We start from the raw sequence: 16,074 nt of genomic DNA, 5'->3' as shown, positions 1-16,074 counted from the left end.
TATAGGAAATGTGAAGTCATTTACAGTCCCCACACGCACACCTTATTCCATGTTGCTCAGTATATAATACAAGGAAGGGTAGCATTGTAAACAAATGGAATCCCATGGCATTATTACTTAGCTCAATAATAAAAGCTGTTTTGACCAGGAGTCTGGATATGCAGCTCCTTTTTATTTAAGAGAGAGCATGTGCCTGTTTACAAACTATGAGCAGTTACTAGAATAAATATCAAAGTGTACAGTTACACAAACTGGTTTTTTATTTTTCAGCAAGCCTTCAGATTTGAACTTTAGTTTTTATATGTTAGCTATTCCACTTCTCATGGCTGTTTTATGTGTCTATAAGATAGGGACATTTGGTTGGATGTGTTGTGATTTCAGCATTCTGTGGCAGAAGGTGTCTGTCCTTGTGGCTGTACTGTCCCTGAGTTCCTGGAGATGAGAGCCAGTTCTGACACACTGAGTGAATGAGGCACATGAACATTGCTGGGCTCGTCCTTAAATCTGTGTCACTGTTCTCTGCTTTTAGCGCCACCCAAGACTGTCAAACCCCCTGAGGATCAACTGAAGTCGGAGAACCTCGAGGTGTCCAGTTCCTTCAACTACAGTGTGCTGCAGCATCTCGGCCAGTTTCCACCCCTTATGCCCAACAAGCAGATTGCGGAGTCGGCCAATAGCAGTAGCCCCCAGAGCTCTGCGGGGGGCAAGCCCGCCATGTCCTATGCCAGCGCTCTGCGGGCCCCTCCAAAGCCCAGGCCCCCTCCTGAGCAGGCCAAGAAGAGTAGCGACCCTCTGTCTCTCTTCCAGGAACTGAGCCTGGGGAGCTCATCTGGCAGCAATGGCTTTTACTCATATTTTAAATAATCACTTTTTTTTTCCCTCAAGGGAGAATGTTTTAATTTCTGTTTGTATCAGTAGAATTAAGGTAGTTGGACTTCATCTATAGATGCACACTTCCCTTTGTTTTAATATTAAATATGTTCTCACTTAATTGCTTTGCTGCTAGACTTGCAACTAATTTTTTTAAAGTATATTCCATTATTTTGCATTTTTGATGTGTCAAAACTTTGACAGCTTTTATGTAGAATAAAAAAATTTTTAAATTTGTGTATTGTTACATATGTTTGCATCAAGCTAGCAGCCAAGAGGTTAATTGTGCAACTATAAAAAAAAAAAAAAAGAAAAAAAAGTTTGTCTAAAATGTATTTAAAAAGAAAAAAAAATTGTAAGTAGCATTTACATTTATTCAATAATATTACCATATGCTGGGTTTCTGTACCAGAAATGGCCAGTTGATGTACAAATGTATGTTATTTTTGCTTAAATTCATTTAAATTTTTTTTAAAATAAAGGGGCAGCATCTTCTAAATAAGTTTTATCAGCTTTTTTTTTTTTTTTTTGTGACACGATGCTGCATTCTAAAACTTTTATAGTTTTAGACTATGTATGATGTGTTGTTGTAATCTCCATCCACCGTAGGATAGAGTTAAAGGCATTCTTTGCAGGCATATTTTGTATGCCACTGTTTTTTGAAATGTGAAAAAAACGTTGGCATACTTAGTTATTTTTTGGACAAGCTACACTTCAAGCTTGTTTTTAATGTTAATTTGATAGTGTGTGTGTTTTTTTTTTTTTAAAACAAATCAAGAAGCTGAAAAATTTTTAGGATTGTTGGTGCTTAGTAGACTTGATAACTATTTTAAAAATGCGTGAATTTAGTAAAATTCTTTTTTTCTCACTATGCATGTGTAAATGTTTGTAACCTGGCTTCCCTCTTCTCCAGTGGTATAAAGAATTGTGCCGCTTTAAGGTTTGGGTTTTTTTCCCTCCAGTAAAAATTTTGGTACCTTATTTGATGTTTACATTAAAATGTGACATTATACGTGGCAATTCAAATATTTTGCTAGCTGTCTTGTTTGAGGAACACCATTAAAGAAGAAATACAATGTTTGTCAAAAATGTATCAAAATTCATCAGAATCTGGGGCAGAAAACTACCCTTGTTTTTCATGTCTTTCAATTCTTCTAAAATACCCCTTATTGAACTTGTACACAATATAAAATTTAAATAGCCATCTTAAATATTCTACCATCTAAAAATTGCTTTGAATGAATTTTGGTAAAATCCAAAGGAAAATGTTTACCCTCTTGAAACTTATGGTCTTGTCACACATTTAAAGCAATATGTGTCCTTATTTTCCTGACCTTGTAATACTACTTTTATATTTCAGAGGTATCTCGAAACTACAGTATAAACTTTTTAAAAAAAAAAAAGATGAGGCTGGGGAACCTTTCGAATGAACCCAATCTTCCTGATGATCCATTCAAAAACAGGTTTTTGGAAGACCACTTTTGATAGGCCATCCTATAATCAAAGTACATTTTTAAAACCAGGTTGAAAAGTGGCAAAGGTAAAGAAAAATTACTGACATTTCTTCTATGATTGGAGTTTAGTTTATGTTGGCCAGCTACAACCCCTTTTAATCCTCAGACAGTTTGGGATAAAAGAGTGCCTTTGGTTAATGGTTAGCAAGCTCCAGGACAAGCGCCGCGTGCTTCTTTTATTCAGCTCTACATTTCTGCTAAGAGTGCGGTTCATTTGTGTGTGGCTTCGTGTTACAGGCTGTGGGTCTCTGTGTAAGGTGGCAGACATAGACTTGTAAACTGCAGACGTGTTAATGGTTAGTATAAATCACAGTTGGAAAACTGAGCCAGCAAGTTACAGCACCACGCTTTCTCTGTATGATGTCAGATCACCACATTTAGCAATGTCAAATTTTACTCAACATACTTTAGTAGGAAGAAAAGAAGAAAAAGTTTTGCCACGTAGCTATGTGCTTTTAAGTCTGTGACAAAACTCAAGACATAGTCCGAATGAAAATTAGATCTCTCTGATGTGAGGATGTTATGGAAAATAATTTTCCCATCAGTGATTATCCACCCCCCAGCCCCCATATACAGGACAACAACGCAAGCTAGATAAATGTTCAAAAGCAATCTGATAATATGAAGACAGAATTGTCAAGTCAGGGCTTTGAGTTGACCCCTTGTCATGAGGTTATTGCCTAATCTCCTGTTTTCTATACTTGAATCTTTAAAAACTATCAGTTTTTAAATTATTTATATTTATATTTAGTTAAGGGTCATGGGGTCATGTATGCACCCCATCACCTTATATAAATACGTTGATGATGGAAGCTTTGGATAAAGAAGCTATTAAGTTGTCATGACATCCTTGTTCTAAGCAGTTATTTCTAAAAACTAAAAATAATAGCTACTTATTGGCCCACCGCTCTGCTGTGAGTATATGAGTACTCCTCATTCCTTATTTCCATAGCCAGTCAAGGATTCTAATGCTGCTTCCATCTGATACTCTTCTTAGATTCTGCATCAGATGCTTATTTTGACTTATAACAAGCTTACTCTTCCTCAGCATTACATAATGCCATCTTTCCAACCGTGCTTTAAAGAACCTGCTCTTTACGCATAGTATCTTAACAACATTTTGAACAAGTCTTGTGTAAGAATCATTGCAAGTTTCCATCAAAATGAGGCGTGTCTTCTGAGTACAGCTGATGTTCTTTGGGTATTACTTGAGTAGTAGTAGCAAGTACCCATAAATCAGATTTATGAAACATAACTTATATGCTAGGTTCAACCCTTATATATGCATATATATGTATAGTATATGTATATATGTATATAAAATTTTTTTCCAGAAAACTTGATGATAGCTCTCAGATAATACCAAGTATTACCAGCTTCCATTTCTTCAGAACAGATTTTTTTCTAAGTGAGGTTAATTGTTCACATAATGTCTTTTTACATCTTTGTCCTTTGTATCACTCTGAAGTTTTCTTTTTCTTGCCAGAATATTTGTTTCACTTTTTAATTTCAGTGCTACTTGAGATTTTCTTTTTTTTTTAACCTTAAAGACAATATTCTGGATGATATAGTTTGTAAAGTGAGCCTTCATACTGAAAAAATTCTTTTCATCATCTAAAAATGGTATTTTGTTATGATTTGAAGAACCTCATTCCATGTAACATGGATATTTTCTTGTGTGTTTTTAAAGGGGGTTTTGGTTGTCATTTGGGCATATGCTTTGCCAAATTGTTATAGCAGAACTTTGTTTTTGATTACTCAGTAGTTAATTATTGACCATTTAAACTAACATGACCTTAATTTTCCTTTCCTCACACAGGTATGCTTTCTATCCAGGTCATTTTTTACACGTGAAATAACAAACTGCTTTGTGTAGGTTTTTTTTTTTTTTTTAATCATCAGATTTTAGAATAAGTTTAGGTTCGATGTAAACATCAACTGGTCTTTTCAGTTCAGAGAACTGCAGAATAAGTAAAATAAGCAGAATTCCCACTGAATAAGCATTACCTTATTAAACATAGCAACGTCTAAGACCAATTTATGAAAATACTCTCCTTTTTTATGGAGGCATTGGAGCTGCTGAGAAAGCTAATGAATTTCCCAACTTTGGGATAATTAATATATAGTATTGTATTGCTCTAGTGTAGTTGATTTTATGTGTTTAATATTTTTCATGTCAAGAGCAAAGCTGCAGACGTAAAAGATGTTTCTCTAGCCCCCTTAGCTAGAGCGAGCCACCTTTGTTAAGAGTCAGGGTGTGAAGAACAATTTCAAGATAAATTTTAGTATTTCAACCATTGTTATTAAGAAAATTAGACTTACTGAAATACTCATTTAAAAACAGACACCTTCTATAGCATTGTTTTGTAATGGAGTTATTTTTAAAAAGGGAATCCCAGAAAGAATCTATAAAAATACAAGGTTAAAACTTTAAATGTATTGAAAGATACAAATTGGTGCTTTCAAATGTCATGTAGGCTAGCCATCGTTGTTTTTTGTTTTTTCCCTCCAGCTCCTCAATGGTAGTAATTTGTCTTTTATGATTTACCAGACATTATTTCTTGCTCACTATCCCCTTAACATATGAAAATCCTTAATTTCTACTGCCGCACTCTATGTCTTCCTGAATCTCAAGGTATAAATGTCTTAATGGATCTGTCTCCACTCTTTGCCATCTGATCCACATTCAAACCATCTAGAAATTAGAAAGAATAGGTAATGTTCTATCTGTGATTTCTTGTTCAAAATATCACGTAGTGGTGCCAATCACTTATAAAGACACCATCTCCATCTTGAAAGAGTAACTGGCATGTTAGTCTTGAAAGTGCTCATTATGATATGCTCCTCACATTTCCCATCTGCTTGAGGATGGACATTTATTAGCTGAGACTTTAAAGCTGCTAAATTCACACTTTCTACTTTCATACCTTTTTAATTAGTAATGTCAAGACCATTGTTGCAAGGAGTGAATCTTACTAAACACATTCTGTTATTACTTTAAACTAGAATATGAGATTCAAGAGATTTAAAAACAATTTTAATGTAACGTTTAAAATTTTTGAACCAATTGAAAATGTCTACTTTGGAGTGAAGTTTAAGGAAACAGTCACCAGAGTTTCTAAAAATTTTTTGGAGGGAGGTACCTAATAGAAGAATCTAGACTTAGAAATGTGAACTGTGGTTAAATCCCAAACCCAGTTCCGCAGTGGTTGTCTAAAGCGTCTAAAACTGGAGTGTTAAGAAAACCCAGAGACATTCATATAGTTTCAGTTATCAGAGTATTAGACCAGACTTTATTTGCAATTTGTTCAACAGAGAGATTTTATTTTGATACAGATATTAAGCATAAAGCATAGTAAGTTTTATATAATTCTATGAGTTCATTAAACAATATTATGAAATTTTCATTATGTTCGTGGGGAGTCTTTTTAACTGTTTCTACCTCATATATGAGGTCTCTTCTGTATTTTACTTTGCATACTAGCATGTGATTGCCTGCCTTAGAACTATGTAGAGGAGGGGAAATCAATATTACCTTTTAAGAAATTTTTTGTTTTATGAAGTGTTTTCATTAGTACTTTTTTAATGTTTGAGAAGTAAAGGGGAAAGGGTGGCAAATTACATAGGTTGCAATACAGAGTAGACGTCACATAGTACTATTTACAAATCTGTCCTGTTTTAAGATTTTAGAATTGTGAACAGGATGGAGCAATGGTTCTCAAACTTTAGCTAGTATCAGAATTGCCTCGAGGTCTTGTTAAAATTCGGATAGCTGGACCCACCCCCAGCATTTCTGATTTTGGTCTGGAGCCTGATGATTTGCATTTCCAATGAGTTTCCAGGCGATGCTGATGCTGCCAGTCCAGGAACCACACTTTGAAAATCACTGGTCTGATTCTCACAGTTTGAAAGTCTCAGAGACCTTCAGAGTCTGAACGTCTTTTCAACCATGCATTTATTTACTCAGTGTAAAAAACTGATCTCTGGAGACATTTTTATAAATCTGGTGCCATGACTGGAACATTTGTGGAGAAAGGTCTCCATGGAGCGACAGGCCCTTTGGATTGGCCACCACCCCTCCTCACTCTCACCCCTGCTGGGGTCTGCACTGCTCTTCCGCAGTAGGGTGAAGGAGCTCTTTGGTTTTAGGGTGAGTTTGCTTTTGTGTGCACTGCTGCCTGGGCATCTGTCTGGAAGCTGTGCATTTGTTTGGTGTGCTTAGGGTCAATCTTGATCCACATGCGTGGAAGTGAGAATCCTGGAAAGAAGCCATCAGAATGCCATGTATCGAGGCACTAAGTGCAGGAGTCCCTGTCCTAAGATGGCAGTGGCATGGAGCATCGAAAACCACAGATAATCCTTAAATAATAAAATAAGTTTTTTTTTTTTTTCGGGGCAGAGTCTTGCTCTGTCGCCCTGGCTGGAGTACAGTGGCATGATCTCGGCTTACTGCAACCTCCGCCTCCCGGCTTCAAGTGATTCTCCTGCCTCAGCCTCCCAAGTAGTTGGGACTACAGGTGTGCGCCACTATGCCCAGCTAATTTTTGTATTTTTTAGTAGAGACGGGGTTTCACCGTGTTGGCCAGGATGGTCTCCATCTCTTGACCTCATGATCTGCCCGCCTCGGGCTCCCAAAGTGTTGGGATTACAGGCGTGAGCTACCGCACCTGGCAAATGTTTTAGTTTTTATGGTTATTATTATTATTATTTTTTTTTTGGTGGGGGGAGGGTGGTGAGGGCAAAGGATTTGTTTTTCAAATTCTGTGTTTCTCAGGTTAACAGTTATTTTAGATTCTCTGCCATGCCAGCAGGTGTTAGAGAGAGCCTGAAGTGTTATATATGGCAGAAAATAAATGTCTCTGATTACTTTGCTACCTTTAAAAAAATCTATATGTGTTTGCAAAACAGCCTAGGGGGATCTACCACCTACACAGCATGAATTATTCATAAGTCATAGGTGCACAAGTATGAGCAAGTTATTTTTGAGAAAGAAACTGCCTATAATATAATAAACCTGTCAGGTCTTTGGGTATTGTTTAATTTGTGTGTTGTTGCTGTTTTATCTGGACTGCATCTTGGGGGGTATTGGGCTCTGCTTCTGGTTTTTAGTTTGCCTTTGAATTTACTGAGATACTAGAAAGACAAAAAAAGCTATTTTTAAGGTAATAGAATACAGAATGACTTAGGTGTAAAAGTACACGTGAAGACCATCATAGAATAAACAGATTTGGAGTTTTCTTAAGACACAGTCCTTCCTACTGAAAAGGCTCGCTAACCTTTGGAGAGGATTGTTTCTGTTTTCAGCCTGGGTTCCTTTATGCAGTCCCAACTTAGAGGGGAGCTTCGGTTTATTTACACTTTGCTTTGCACGATAACTTGTATGCGAAGACCTCTTTATATCTTTCAGTAGGTCAGAGGGCTCTTTGTCCTGGTTGAAGTCCCAAAGTGTCAGTGCAGCTGAGAATGTTTCTCAGCCTCCCCCTTTACAGAGGAAGGGTCCTGGATTTTCATAAATCCAGACCATGCCTGCTTCCTGTAAATCCATGTATATGACATTGTACTGTATCTGATTTCTGTGCCAGTCATCTGACCTGATTCTTTAAACCCCATAAAGGTACTGGCTATATGTAGTAGTTGTATCCTAGGTAAATATGGTGATTAAAATACTTCTCTTCTAAATTATAAAGATACTGAGTTTTGCATTTTATTAAAGGGTCCTGTTATTAGTGACACAGGATTTTTTTTTTAATGCTTCATACATATAGTTCTTATCTAAACTTGTTCAGCTAACTTCATAGATCAGTTACTTAGCAAATTCATACTGGGTCTTATTTTGGGAAGTCTTCCTGAGGGAAGCCGTACAAAACTGAGGTGGTCAGGTTCATCTCTTCAAAGTACCAGTTATACAGCCATCTAAATAGGCATAATTTATGACAAAATTATGGCAATTTTTTTCTTTGCAGTAAACGATACCTCATCTAAGAGGCTCTAATACCTAAAGAGTTTATCCTTAAAAGTAAAAGTGACTTTGTACCATAAAATAACCCCAAAGCCACTCTCTAGGGTTTTTATTTTCTTCTTTCTTTGTCTTTATCTTTTCTAACTTAGTTTTGGAATTACGTTAGCTACTTTGGTTCCATAGAACAAGTTTTCAACTTGGGGTCTACAGTTCCTACAGTGTGCTCATTGTCTCAGTGAAGTTCTTTTGTTTTCAAAGATTCATGGTAACAAAATGTATTTTACTGCTACAACTAAAATGTATTTATAATAAAATGCCTTTTTAATAATTTGGAGATGTGTTTATTATGTGTGAACTATAATTCTCTGCTTCCTTCTGCCCTTAAGGTCAAAGGTCTGACTGAAGTTAAGCACAGCCCTTTGATTTTATTCCTAATAGTAAATGGTAAAACGAATGTAACTGAGAACTCATAGTGTGAATTTGTAAAGTTCTAACTCTGCTTTCCAGAAATTTGTGACTTGGCTTAAATCCCCAAACTTCAGCAGTAATGCTTTTAAGACTTAAAAGTGTTACCTGAAAGTTTAAAGATCTCCAGTGGTCAGTGAGAAAATAAGCCCTTTTCAAATAGTCATTCAACATATATCTTACAAATTTAGGAAAATTATCCTGAATTACTCTTAACAAGTCACTTAGTTGTTAATGCGGCCCAGAATTTATTTGAGAACTCATAAACCTAGTTTGTAGCAATATATTATGTAGGTATAATCATGCACTTCACAGTAATGCGTGACAAGCATTAATTCAACAATCCAAAAAAAAAAAAAAAATTGCTGGTTGTGCAGAAAATTGCCCTGAGTCAAGGTCTTGTTTTTCTTGGGGAAATAATTCTTTGCATCTGCCATGATGTGATTTTGAGAAGCATTAGCAGGTCACAGAAGGCTTTGTGTGCCCTGGCTATTTTATTTTTAACATCCTATTAATGTGGCACCATAAATCTAGCTTGAATGTACTGTGCTTCAAGTTTGTAAATGTAAGTAGATGGGACGGTCAGCCTTTCCTAAGGACAATGTACCGTTTGTACTCATTGCGGTGAATCCATTTTAAGCTAGGTATCTCGCTTTGAGTTGATTTGATATGACATTAATCTAATCTGGACTTCAGAAATAAAAACTTCTTTCCATATAAATCAAATGGATTTGGGGGACTCCTTGAGCTGTTCCCTGCTCTAGATTAAATAACCCCAAGGCTCCACTGTCACTGGGAAAATGCAGATGTGACTGCTGCAGGAGTTAGCCCTATGCCATATTGATGCTCTTTGAAGCATTTTTCTGAGAAAGGTATTAGTATGAAAGTTAGTATGAAAATGTAATTGATAAAATAAGCACTTCCTTTCATCGAAACTGCAAGATGGGAAATTCGATGTGGAGTGCAGGTCAAGTACGAAGAGCGAAAGCTGGTTAGCAGAAGCAGTGCTGGCATCCCAGTCGTTTTTAAACTGGAGCACCAAGATATTCCTGTGGTTAGCTCTGAACAGCCAAAGAGCACTTGTCTGAAATTGACTCAGCTGCTCGAGTTACATAGTATTGTCCTAACAAATCAATTCCCTAATGGGTGGAAATCCTCTTAAGATTTAAAGAGCCCTGTGTTGATTGCATTGCCTCACTTCCAGTTCATGCTACCAACTGCAGCCAGTTCCCTTTCTGAAATAGATCAGACTGTACCACTCTTTTGCTGAAAAGCCTTCAGTGGCTCTCCATCACATCCTACATTTTTTAGCTGGATTTCGAGGCACCCAAGTCATGTTCCTGAGCATTGCACATACCAGGTTATAGCAGATCAGTCACCATCACTTCCTGAACAAGCCCTTGATCTTCTGGCCTCTCAATTTTGTTTGGAGCATGCGCATCAGCTCTCAGACGCCCACTCCCCAGGGATACTGATTAGTCGAGACTCAATTTCACCTCCCACACTACCCTTGGAATTAGCCCCTTTGTCTCTGTGCTTGCAATTAAGCTTTATATCTCCCTTATCACCATTTTTGTGTTATAGTTGGGAGTCTATGAGCTTTTGGGAAGCAGAGATGATGTCCTCAGACCTCTAAACCACCAGCACCAGCTCTGTGCCTGTTATATGGCAGGCTTTTGATGAACGCTTGCTGAACTGGATCGGGGGTTTGATCAAGAGAAGAGCTTAAAGATGCTCTCCCCTCCCCGTTGACATTCTTTGCCTGACATTCTTTGCCCACACAGTGTGGCCTTATGACAACACTTGGCAGGAGAGTGATGGCTTGGGATGGAGGAGGAGTAAGCTGTCTTGTCCGGTGATGTCTCTGCCCATTCCACATGGTTCTCCGAGCAGTGACAAAGTGTTAGCATTCATGAGCATTTTCTGTCTTGCCTGGTATCACTGTTAGAACCCTTCACCTGACAGCTTCACCATGGTTATGCCAGTTTTGATGGATGCTGCCTACTTTAGCACATTCTGGTCTGTAGGCATATACCTGCCATTCAGTGTTCTGGGAATGTGATGAAATTCCCCCTTTGAAGCTCTGGTTGATTTGAAATCCACAGAGGAAGGTAATTAAATTGAATAGAAGCTGCAGCTTGCAAAACCTATGGTATTATCCCACTCTTAGCTCATTAAAACTGCTGCTCTGCAAATTGATTTGAACCTTATTTCAGGAAATTGTGCTGCAATTCCCTGAGAACAAAGTGGTGCTGGCGAGGTGATCTGGAGGAGCCAGTGAAGGACTCTGAAGGTAGGCATGGCCAGCTGGACACTCGGCTCACGTGCTATGCTCCCCTGCACACGGAGCCGTGGGAGGATGGAGTTTTGATACTGTTTGCTCCCAGATTGAACAGAAACACTGATGACAAGCCATTTTGGATGTAGGAGGGGAGTGCCTGAAAGTTTTGGAGGCCTTGCAAAGGAAACTCGGAAATGTTCCAATTAGTCTTCTGAGTTTTGTTTCCTTTATAGGCAAAAGATACACGGGAGCCTAAAGGGACGGTCCGGAAGTCACAAGAGTAGGTAGCCTTGTCTTCATGCCTGGTCCCCAAACCCACCTGCTGGTTAAGTCTTCCATCTGTGTAGAATTCAGGGATGTGCATGATTTTCCAAAGCTAAACAGACGTGGGTGCTCTAGGCTCCTTTTCTTAGACAAAGTTTTGCAGGTTCAGTCCTCTTAGATTTAGAACCAGGTTTAAAGCAAGTTGTATAACCTGGGACAAAATTAACAGAAGATGATTGGGAGATGGTGAGGGAATAGGCTTCATCTTGATGAATCAGGTCTCAGGGTGGCTGTTGAGGACAACAGATGATTCCTGCTGGGCTGGCTCAGCTAACAGAGTGGAAGGTCAACTTTTTGGAAAAAAATAGATTGTGATCTAGTGTAATTATACTTCTAGAAATCTTATTTTTTTTTTTTGGAGATGGAGTATTACTCTGTCACCTAGGCTGGAGTGCAGTGGCACAATCTCAGCTCACTGCAACCTCTGCCTCCCGGGTTCAAGCAATTCTGCCTCAGCCTCCCGAGTACGCCTTAGCAGGTGCACGCTGCCATGCCTGGCTAATTTTTTGTATTTTAGTAGAGACAGGGTTTCACCGTGTTGCCCAGGCTGGTCTCGAACTCCTGGGCTCAGGCAGTCTGCCTGCCTCAGCTTCCCAAAGTGCTAGGATTATAGATGTGAGCCACCGCACCTTGCCTGAAATCTCTGTTCTTAAAGGCTCTCAGCTGATGTGTTCTAGCTCATAAAATCATCTCATCTCAGAGATGTGCAGCTGTGGGCTCTGCTGTAGCAAATACAGCTGGCTCAGTCACATTTATCTGACTTAAGCAAAGCTCAGGGACAAGCCACTCTGGTTGCCAACACCTGAGGTCAGGGACCTGGATTGGCAATGAGCTCTTGTGTACTCTTTTCTTGCTTCTTGAGGTATTCTTATGGTGTGGATTCCCCCGCCACCTTTTTTTGTTTGTTTGTTTGTTTTTGTTTTGAGACAGGGTCTCACTCTGTCATCCAAGCTAGAGTTTAGTGGTGCAATTATAGCTCACTGCAGCCTCCACCTCCAGGGCTCAAGCAATCCTCCCACCTCAGCCTCCTGAGTAGCTGGGACCAAAGGTGTGTACCACCATGCCTGGCTATTTTCTTGTTGTTGTTTTTTTCTGGTAGAGATGGAGTCCTGCTATGTTACCCAGGCTAGTCTTGAATTCTTGGGATCAAGTGATCCTCTTGCCTTGGCTTCCCAAAGTGCTAGGATGACAGGCGTGAGCCATGCATCCAGCCCCGATTCTTTTTTGTAGCATCATTGCATGCGTCCCTCCTGCCCATTCGCTCTCTGACAGCACTTTAGTTCATGAGCTTATTCACTGCACTAGCATGTCCTGAGGCCACTGTGTGCTGCTGTGCAGAGGATTTGGCAAAAGGATTGTGGGGAGTGGGTGATTCTGGCTGGCAGGATGATTCTGCAGAAAATACAGGCCTTACTTTCAAAGAATTTATAATCAGCAAAGCATGTGGCCCAATGAGCTATACTACAGTGAGGTAAGTACTAGAAATATGAACAAAATGTCAAAGAGGAGAGAAGCATGAATTTTGCCCTGAGGAGTTGGAGAGCATCACCTCATAATGTCTGAGCTGGGCCCTGCAGAACAAGTAGTGTAGACAGGGCCAGGCCACATGCCCCTTCTATGCTTCCAAGGAACCCTCCTGAGGCCGGGAGCAGTGGCTCACCCCTGTAATCCCAGCACTTTGGGAGGCCAAGGTGGGCGGATCACAAGGTCAAGAGATCGAGACCAGCTTGGCCAACATGGTGAAACCCTGTATCTACTAAAAATACAAAAATTAGCTAGGCATGGTGGCATGTGCCTGTAATCTCAGCTACTCGGGAGGCTGAGGCAGGAAAATTGCTTGAACCCGGGAGGTGGAGGTTGCAGTGAGCCGAGATCGCACCACTGCACTCCAGCCTGGTGATAGAGCGAGATTCCGTCTCGAAACAACAACAACAACAAAAAAAGGAACCCTCCCTGTCAACAGAAAATGTCAAACTCTGTAAAATATTTGAAGAGATTTATTCTGAGCCAAATTCGAGTGACCATGGCCCATGACACAGCCCTCAGGAGGTCCCGAGAACAGGTACCCAATGTATTCGGTGCGCAGCTTGATTTTATATATTTTACGGAGGCATGATACATCCATCAAATACATTTAAGAAATATATCGGTTTGATTCAGAAAGGCAGGGCAACTCAAAGTGGGGGCTTCCAGGCTATAGGTAAATTTAAATATTTTCTGGTTGACAATTGGTTGAGTTTATCTGAAGACCTGGGATTAATGGAAAGGAATGTTCAGGTTAAGATAAAGGATTGTGGGGACCAAGTTTTATTGTGCAGAGGAATCTGTTAGATAACAGACTTCAGAGAGAGAGAGAGAGCAGATTGTAAAATGTTTCTTTTTTTTTTTTTTTTTGAAACGGAGTCTTGCTCTGTCACCCAGGCTGGAGTGCAGTGGCATGATCTCGGCTTACTGCAATCTCTGCCTCCCAGGTTCAAGCAATTCTCGTGCCTCAGCCTCCCGAGTAGCTGGGATTACTGACGTGTGCCACCACACCTGGCTAATTTTTGTATTTTTAGTAGAGATGGGTTTTCACTGCGTTGGCCAGGCTGGTCTTAAACTCCTGACCTCAGGTGATCCACCCACTTCGGCCTCCCAAAGTGCTGGGATTACAGGCGTGAGCCACCGCAGCTGGTCTAAAATGTTTCTTATCAGACCTAAAAGGGTGCCTGGCTCTTAGTTGATTATCTGCTGGATCTGGAAAGAAAGGAAGGAAAACAAAGGGGGAAATGGATTGTCTATAGAATGTGGATTTTTCCCACAAGAGACTTTGCAGGGTAATTTCGAGGTATGGCAAGGAAATATATTTTGGGGTTAAATATTTTTTTCCTTGTCTCATAATGTTATGCCAGTCAGATTGAAAAGTAAGTCACAATATATAGGGTCAAATAAAACCTATCTGATGAGGATTGTGATTTGTAGGGCATGACTCCTTAGACTCCTTAGGTAGGAATTTGAGCAAGATAAAAAAAATAGAGCTTACTCCTCATCCCAAATCTCATAGGATTTTACTTTTTATTTTTTATTTTTATTTTAATTTTTGAGATGGACTTTCGCTCTTGTTGCCCAGGCTGGAGTACAGTGGAACCATCTTGGCTCACTGCAACCTCTGCCTGCCGGGTTCAAGCGATTCTCCTGCCTCAGCCTCCCGAGTAGCTGACAGGCACCTGCCATCACGCCCGGCTAACTTTTTGTAGTTTTAGTAGAGATGGGATTTCAGCATGTTGGCCAGGCTGGTCTGGAACTCCTGACCTCAGGTGATCCACCTGCCTTGGCCTTCCAAAGTGCTGGGATTACAGGCATGAGCCACCTCGCCTGACCAGCACTTTACTTTAAAATCATCTGCCATTGAACTCTGAGTTCCTGAAGGACAGGACTGTAATTTATTCCTTGTTTTATTCTAGTTTAGCACAGTGCCTAGCCTGGCACACAATGTTGATCATCAATGTGGTAGACAGAACAGTGGTCGTCCCCAAATGTCCCCATCCGAATCCTCAGAACCTGTGTGTGGATGTCCACTTCCTAACCTGTGAGACCTGTTTCTTTACATGGAAAAAGGGACTTGGCAGGTGTGCTGAAGTGAAGGATTTGTTTTTTCGTTTCTTTTGTTTTTTTTTTGAGACTGAGTCTTGCTCCGTCGCTCAGGCTGGAGTGCAGTGGCACGATCTCGGCTCACTGCAAGCTCCACCTCCTGGGTTCACACCATTCTCCTGCCTCAGCCTCCCGGGTAGCTGGGACTACAGGCGCCCGCCACCACGCCCGGCTAATTTTTTGTATTTTTAGTAGAGATGGGGTTTCACCGTGTTAGCCAGGATGGTCTCGATCTCCTGACCTCGTGATCCACCTGCCTCGGCCTCTCAAAGTGCTGGGATTACAGGTGTGAGCCACCGTGCCCGGCCTAAGTGAAGGATTTGAGGTGAAGAGATTCTTCTGGATCTTCTGAGCAGGCCCAGTATAATCACAGGGGCCCTTCTAAGAGGTAGGCAGGAGAATCAAAGTAAAGAGGCAGAGATGCCATGATGGAAGCAGAGATTGGAGTGACGCACCCACAAACCAAGGAGTGCCATCTAACTCCAGAAACAGGAAAAGCAAGGCGAACAATTCTCACCTGAAGCTTCCAGAAGGAACTATCCCCGTGGACACCTTGATTTTTGCCTCATAAGACTCATTTCAGACTTCTGATCTCCAGAACTAGCAGAATAAGTTTGTGTTATTTTAAGCCACTATGTTTCCGTTATTTGCTACAGCATCCATGGAAAGCAAATATACTCAGTAAGCATGTGTTTATTTAAGTGAAGGAGGCCCCATGTGGGAGGGATGTCAGCTGGCTTGGAATGTTTGAGAAACAGGGTTCTCCAGAGCAGTCAGTGCTCACCAGTGGCAGAGAGAGGGTCAGAGAGCCCTTAGGCAGTGACAGAAAGAATGAAAATGAGGGGATGGATTTGGGAGTCATTTCAGAAGCAGAATCTGTGAGGCTTGGCTCAGTGAGCAAGATAGGAGTCCAAGAAATGACAGCAACTCTGGCTTGGGGGCGTAGGTACATAGGGTGCCCATCAAAGTGAGGGAACAAAAAAGGCAGAGTCGGTTTGGTTAAGAGAAGTCATGGGTTGGGGCCAGGCTCG

The 16,074-nt window shown here is 40.4% G+C and overlaps 1 protein-coding gene across 9 annotated transcripts in view; it reads left to right on the top strand.

Moving 5' to 3' along the window:
- The window catches only part of HELZ (helicase with zinc finger), a 174,411-nt gene extending 165,740 nt beyond the window's left edge, over nucleotides 1–8,671 (top strand). For all 9 annotated transcript variants that reach the window (XM_063656480.1, XM_063656478.1, XM_054459612.2 and 6 more), the window contains one exon: nucleotides 530–8,671. In XM_063656480.1, the coding sequence (XP_063512550.1) occupies nucleotides 530–864 (335 nt within the window). In that variant the 3' untranslated portion in view covers nucleotides 865–8,671. The remainder of the gene's footprint in view (nucleotides 1–529) is intronic.
- Nucleotides 8,672–16,074: the final 7,403 nt, after the last annotated feature.

This window comes from Pongo pygmaeus, chromosome 19 (assembly GCF_028885625.2).
Source record: "Pongo pygmaeus isolate AG05252 chromosome 19, NHGRI_mPonPyg2-v2.0_pri, whole genome shotgun sequence".
NCBI lineage: Eukaryota > Metazoa > Chordata > Mammalia > Primates > Hominidae > Pongo > Pongo pygmaeus.
Note: the sequence above shows the minus strand (reverse complement) of the source record. Positions and strands in the feature narration are given on the sequence as shown.